At 29.0% G+C, this 7,329-nt stretch overlaps 1 protein-coding gene across 1 annotated transcript; it reads left to right on the top strand.

The window, feature by feature from the left end:
• Positions 1-4,023: 4,023 nt before the first annotated feature.
• LOC109218688 lies at positions 4,024-6,466 on the top strand. The gene is made up of 4 exons (XM_019383061.1): positions 4,024-4,533; positions 5,094-5,204; positions 5,932-6,012; positions 6,129-6,466. Exons 1-4 carry the CDS (start codon positions 4,294-4,296, stop codon positions 6,201-6,203), a joined length of 507 nt encoding a protein of 168 aa, XP_019238606.1. The 5' UTR covers positions 4,024-4,293; the 3' UTR covers positions 6,204-6,466.
• The last annotated feature ends 863 nt before the right edge of the window (positions 6,467-7,329 follow it).

Raw genomic sequence — 7,329 nt, forward strand, 5'->3', positions numbered from 1 at the left:
AAATTTTGGACTTTGAAATCAACTAAAAATTTATTTATTAAATACTTTCTTATTTTAACTATGTACAAGATCCTAAGTATTAAGACTCTTCTTAAATCATTCTAAGTTTCCATATTTTTTTAACCATGTTAGGAACCGTTAGGAAATTCTTTTCCAAGTCTTTGGCCTTTTATTTTGATAATAATAATTTGATCATATTTAGTGTCAAATTTAGATAGTTAAATATAATAAAATTCTATCTTTCTCCAAATCCCCCGTCAGGCATATTTATTTTTTCAAGTCTTTACCCTTAATTTTATGCTTACACTTAAATAGTTAAATATAATAAAATTTCATCTTTGGACAAATCCAAATTATACATAAGTTTTATACCTTTTTAGTCTATTTCTGTTAGACTTATCGGCTAATTTGGTAACCGAAAGCGAAAAACAAGCAAAAATAAGTTTTTTAACAAATTGTTCTTTTAAAATTTTGGTTTCTTCTCTGTCCGTTTATTGAAATGTTACGTTAATATTTTGACAGATTTAATTAGAACCGTCCTAAAATATTATAACCATATTTGGTGTAGTTGGAGCAATTGTACATCTTATTAGAGCATTAAAATCTTTATCTATTTATCTATTTATACAATATTAAAAGCATAAACGTCCTTAGTGAAATATCATTCGCCTATTTTGCCCTTTAAAAATAGATTTTATACTAGATAAATTAATCGTTTAATTATTTTTCTAATTTTAGGACTTTGAAATCAACTAAAATTTTCCTTAGTTAAAGCCCATTAATATTAGAGTTATATTGAACTATTCCTATAAGATTCTTATTATGCAAAACGTGAGTTAACAAAATTCTGTAGGAATCAAATACACAACGAATTCTATAAACATAAAGATTCAAAACAAATAATTTTTTTTACTATTTGAAAAATCGAATTCTTATTGAAAAAATTATAATTATTCTCCAATATTTAAAAATACGAATGAGAAATATTCAGAATTTGAATTAATAAAAAATAAGTTATTTCTTTTAATGTTTGAGAACAAATAATTAAGTCGCTGAATTAACTAATTAGCAAACGAATCCAATTCAATTATTTTACAAATATATCATATAAGAAAAATTGTTTATTAAATTGACAAAACACTTAAAGTACATAAATTTTATTTTTGTACGAAGAGTATGACGGTGAAAGAATCATAAAATATAGAAAAATTAATTATAGTAAAACATAAAGATTCAATTCAGTGAAAAACAAATTTTAAGCAATAAGGTAAAATTGTAGAAGGCAACTAGATTATAAATGAATTGTCATTTCTTTCTTTCTTGCATTCAGTCCAACAAATGAAAACATCTTGCTATAATTTTTATACTAAGTTTTTTCTTGTAAAATATTAGTTTAATATTAGTCATTCTTTAAACTTTACATTGTCACTATCAAATTCTTAGAAGGTATAATGCCAACTTTTTTAATTCGTAAAATTTTTAAAAGACCAAGAGATTTAATTTTTAATTTGTGTTATTTGATAAATCTCTAAAGAATTGTAAATATTAACAATTTTCATAAGTTTCGACATAAGTCCGGACTAAATAACAATATGGCATCTAAATAAAATTCCTTCATTTGTTAAGCTAACTAGATGGGAATAATTTTAATTATTTTTAAGAAAATCTTAAATTATATTTTATAACTCAAACAAATTATTTAATAATATGTATGTAATTTTTGAAATTTGTGTATTTATTAATATATGTACACGCGCAAAGCGCGTACCCTAAGACTAGTATAATTTAAAAAAAAAAATACAGTTAGTTTTGATCATTAACACTATATATATAATATCCCAATAATGAAGTATCAACCAAAGCCCATCAGAGAACAGTCCAACTTGAACTGATGCAAGTTGCCCCAATTTAACAAACAATCACAAAATTATGGTGGTCTCATCTGGCGTGACATGTCTTAAGATATGCTGTAAAGCGTAAGATAGTGCTAACGACAACGATATAATAATAACAGTCATAACAATAATAATCAATTATTATAATTATTACCATTATTATTATTTTCTTAGTTTCATTTATATTACATTCTTTTTATTTTGGTTCGCTTAAAAAAGACATATTTTTTTTGTAATAAAGAATAACTGTTATACTAATTATATACTTGTTACTTCATAAGTGGTTGTATATATTTAACTTACTCCATGTGTTAAAAAAGATTCATCTCAAGTTTAATGTTTGTTCAAACATCCTCGAATAAAATAAAAGAAGGCTCAATTATTGCCACACCCCATCATATCCATCTGTTATACTATGTCTTCTGCTTTTCGTAAAGGTAAAGAGCTTGATGTCAATGTTGGCTTACTCATTTGTTATTCAGTACAATTCTGCTCTTATATCATATAGTATTAAGAGCCCGTTTCACCAAGATTTTTTTTACTTTTTTCGAAATTAGTGTTTGATCATAAAATTTTTAATTTTTAGTTGAAGATGAATTTTGAAATTTTTCGAAAATTTGAAAGACTCAAAAAAAGCTGTTTTTCAAAGTTTTCACTCAGATCACTCACAAAAATTCCAAAACAACCCAAAATTATATTCATGTCCAAACACAACTTTAATTTTCAAATACCATTTTCACTTGATTTTTTTTTATTTACTTTTTTTCGGAATTTTACAATTCTTATGTCCAAACGCCTACTAATTATGTAAAACTTGAAAAGAAAAAAAGAAGAACTCCCCTAAAAGATAAGAATATATATTGTTTGATTTCAAAATTTTGAATGGTAAATGAAGGTAGGCCTTTGTTATGACTAGACAAAATAAATATTCAATCATGCCACAGGCTGTTTTTCATCAAAGTGGGATTTTCTTTTTAACCATTACGCTACAAAAACTCAAAAGACTTCCAATGGATTACAAATATATTAATCGTAAAGAATAAAACTACTTTGAATTATTTTAGTCTTCATTTGGTCCCTGCCTTAAAAGAAAAGGGAATTCAAACTTGAAGAAACTGTCATTAACCTTAATCATGATGGTTTAAATTTCAAAAGAAGATTAATTAAAAAACATAGCATATTAAACCTTTTAGATTTTTTAGGAATATGTAAGATATTTCAAAATTGTCTGCAAAAAGTATAGAGTCAAACATATGATAAAACTGGACCAGTTTTTCCCTTTTATCTCTAAACACCTGTCAAAAGAAAGAGGTGTTAAGAAATATGAAAGGAAAAAAAAAGGTAGGAGCAAATCATTATCTAAAAAAGGAAGCCAGCAGTTTACACTTCTCTCCTACTCTGTCTTGGACCCTAAGGCTCTCATGCAAATATTTGCTGTTTTTAGGTGAAGACTTACTGTCCACTTGTATAAAAATCTTGTAGGCCAAGCACCTAATCTTGTAGGAAAAAGAATATTTCACCAATTCTCTTCAAGACCCTCCAACCAATATTAGTCATCCACTAAATGATTGATTTTAGATGAAAAAGAATAGCCCTATACAACAAACGCAGGGTTCAGGGAAGGGCCGCAATCAAGGGGTATAAAGTAGGTAACTTACCCTGAAACAAACATCAATGACTGATTTTATGGCTCGAATTCATGACCTATAGGTCACATGAGATAACTTGATCGTTACTCCAAGCCCCTTCTAATAATTGTATTTAGATACAAAACTAGAATTTAACTTCTATATTCCACACACTTATGAATCTTGGTTTCAATCCTTCATAAATATTTGATCATCCTTCCAAAAATCTGTGACTTTAAAGTTGTTCGACTCTCAAAATTGAAATGTATGACATAGTCTATGACTCAGAAAAGAGTAAATTTGTGGAATTCTTGAAATGCATAGTTGTGCTTGATTTGGAAGTTAATGCTTTATAAATTTTTTTAATCAATTTGTGTAGTTACATAAATTTGCCAATGCACCAAACCACGGAAAAGTAGTCTAACCAAATTTTTCTATATATTAGTATGCTACCCTAATAAGAAAAGAATAATATAAGCATTTCATATCATAAACTCAAACAAAATAGGAGGGTTTTAAGTGAAGAAAAGGAAAGTGAAATCGAGTGTTTAATTTATTCCGAATAAACGTTTGGAGGGCATTGTGGTAATATGACTTGAAGCAAGATTTGTTATAAAGAAAGCAAGATGTTTAGTTGCCTTTAAATTAAGTCCAAGCTTGGTGATAAGCATCTGACAATAGTAGAAAAGCCAGAAGGCAAATAGTATTCCATTCCAAAGCATAAATAAATAAATAAATAAATAGGGTTACAAAGAGAAGGAAATTAACGAATGACTACTCCTAAGCAAATGGAGCAACAAGTTGTAAAGATGAAGAATTCAGGGATCATAAGCTACAATGGAAGTCCGATGATCGACGAGAGAGAGGAAGAAATGACAAGATCAGCATTATCTGCATTTCGCGCAAAAGAAGAAGAGATTGAAAAGAAGAGAAAAGAAGTTTCTGATAAAGTTCAAGCTCAATTAGGCCGCGTTGAGGAAGAAACTAAGCGTTTAGCTGAAATTCGCGAGGTAACATTTACAAATTATCTCTATTCTCGAGTCAATTTATCATACTCAACTTGTAAAACCACAACTTTTTTCTCCTTTTAATTACTACTAGTACTGAACGGGAGTCTTGGCGTAATTTATAAAGTTACTGTCATATAACATGGAGGTTACGAGTTCCAACAACCTCTTGCATAAATGGAGGTTAAGACCAGAGACGGAGCCATAGTATCGACTATGGCTTCAGCCGAACCCAGTAGATTTGGTTCAAATCATATATTTATCTTAAAATTTTCATTAAATATGTACAAGTTATAATTTGGAATCTAGTAACTTAAAAGGATTAGGATTCTGAACGCATTAAGTTTGAAATTCTGGCTTCGCCTCTGGGTAAAATTGTGTATAATAGACCCCTGTGGTCGAGCCCTTTTCCGAACTCCACACATGACGGAAGCTTAGTGTACCAGCCAATTATTTACTAGTACTATGTGTCTATGTTACAATATGTTTATTGTTATATATTAATGTTTTCTTGACAATAGACATTTTCTTTTTTTGTTTTTTTTTCATGGAAAATCTGGTAGAAGCTTGAATCATTTGTTGATCCAGCTGGGAAGGAAGTTACACTTGTGAGGAAGAAGATTGACTTAGTCAACCGTGAATTAAAGCCGTTGGGACAGAGCTGCCAGAGAAAGGTAAAACATTAGACTATACCTTTTTTTTAACTTTAGGTAAATTAACTATAGTTACTTTACTAAAAGACAAGGGGACAGACAGACAGACAGTTGGTTCATAGCCGTTGGTACACTAAAAAGTCTTTGGATTCTATTTTTGTATAGGATCCATAAGACTTTCTCTCTCATACACACAATATTCAAAACTGATGATTTAGGACCAGAAGCGGATCCAAGATTTTATCGTGATGGGGCATAACTATCCTGCTTAATTAGTACCCCTAAAGACTTTTACTATTCGGGGTACTGAAGTTAATTATATAATCATTTTCAAGGTATATACATATGTGAATACAATATTTCTGCCGAAGTTAATGGGGTCTGGTAACTCCTCATTATATTATATGTAGATCCGCCTCAGTTTAGGACCACCTATATTATTGTATTATTAAGTATTTGAGAACAACAATGTTAGGAGGAAACATCTTCTTATTAGGGTTACCTGGAGACGAAGGCAAATTCAGGATATTAAGTCGGTAGTTGAGAATGAGTTTAATCTTATTATACATTTTAATATCTTTTTATTGTGCATATATATATATATATATGCATAATTCGAGTCAGAAAGTATCATACGCTTCTGCCTGAACATCCAATAGTTTTAAAAAAAAAATAGTGTGGGGTTGGTGCCTGAAATAATAAGATGCAATTAATTACTGAATCATGGAATTATAATCTTTATTGACAGGAAAAGGAATACAAGGAAGCCCTTGATGCATTCAATGCAAAAAGCAAGGAAAAAGCTCAGCTTCTTACCAAATTAATGGAGGTAATTAGCTTTTGTTTCTTGTCTCGTTAAACTAACACTATCATATTTCTAAGTGTATATGTTTGTATTTTTGTAGTTTTAATATATTTCCCCTTTTTTTTGTGAACAATGGACAGTTGGTAAGTGAAAGTGAAAAACTGAGGATGACGAAATTGGAGGAGCTGAACAAACATATAGAATCCCTGCGCTAAGCCATGCTAATACTACTCTTAACCAAGAATTTCCTGCATTAAATTGGAATTGTCACATTGGACTTTTAGTTTGTTACATTTCATGTTTGTTACTTTTGAATCTCATTGGTTTTTTTTTTTTTTTTGACGAGTCAGGTCTAATTATCATGATGTTTGTATTTCTATGAATTCAGATGTAAATTGTGGAGTTGTGACTTTGTATGACCATAATTCATGGACTGACTTCATGAATTTCACTATATTGAACTGATATTTTTCGATTCTTTTAATGGTATTTATCTTTCTCTTAATGTATCATTAATATATATTGACGATAAAATTATGGCAAGTTACTCATCCTTTTATGTTGGTTCCGTTCAATTTATAGTTGAGGAACTCTGGGCAGTGAGCTAAATTTGAATATCCAAACAAACAAATGAAATATAACAAAATATTCAAAAGGAAGCTGCATATATGTGAAGGATTGCATATGCGGAAGACAATAACAATCCTAGGCAAAACTTTTCGTGCTTAAAATTTATTTACATGTCAAAGATCGGATCTAAGACGTACCTGGTGAAGAGAGTCTCGATTCAAAATTTCTTCAATAGTGCGAAGACTCTATGCGTATCCACACTGAAACTGATCCTTGTTATCAACTCTTTGATCAATGAAACCCACGAACAAATTGAACGAAAAACTTGTGCTGAAATTTTTCTCAAAAATCTCAACTCAAATTAGAAGAACAAGAAACACTTTTCTTATAAATTGTATTTTCTCTCTTGGCTTTGTATTGCACTCTCACTTTCACAAAATGATTTTTTTTCTCAATAATTAATTAACCGGCAAAACTTTATGGAAAAATCGATAATCACGTTACCCATGGGTAACGTGAGAGTCCAATTCCAAATTAAACAATATAAGAGTTTTCCAATATATATATATATATATATATATATATATATATATATATATATATATATATATATATAGTGGGAATCACGTGCATTCCATTGTCCTTTGTGGACTTTCATCTCCAATACCAAATTGATGAGGTATAAACTAATATTATATATATAACATATATATAAATTAATATTATTTTATATTATATTATATATATATCACATATATATTTTAACCAAGA

Source organism: Nicotiana attenuata, unplaced genomic scaffold (assembly GCF_001879085.1).
Source record: "Nicotiana attenuata strain UT unplaced genomic scaffold, NIATTr2, whole genome shotgun sequence".
In the NCBI taxonomy this organism is placed as follows: domain Eukaryota; kingdom Viridiplantae; phylum Streptophyta; class Magnoliopsida; order Solanales; family Solanaceae; genus Nicotiana; species Nicotiana attenuata.

Excerpts from the sequence above, each read along its gene's own strand:
- LOC109218688 (XM_019383061.1), top strand. The coding sequence starts at position 4,294 with ATGACTACTCCTAAGCAAATGGAGCAACAAGTTGTAAAGATGAAGAAT. Across the intron at positions 5,205-5,931 it reads GACAGAGCTGCCAGAGAAAG|GAAAAGGAATACAAGGAAGC; the intron begins GTAAAACATTAG and ends CTTTATTGACAG. Across the intron at positions 6,013-6,128 it reads TTCTTACCAAATTAATGGAG|TTGGTAAGTGAAAGTGAAAA; the intron begins GTAATTAGCTTT and ends AACAATGGACAG.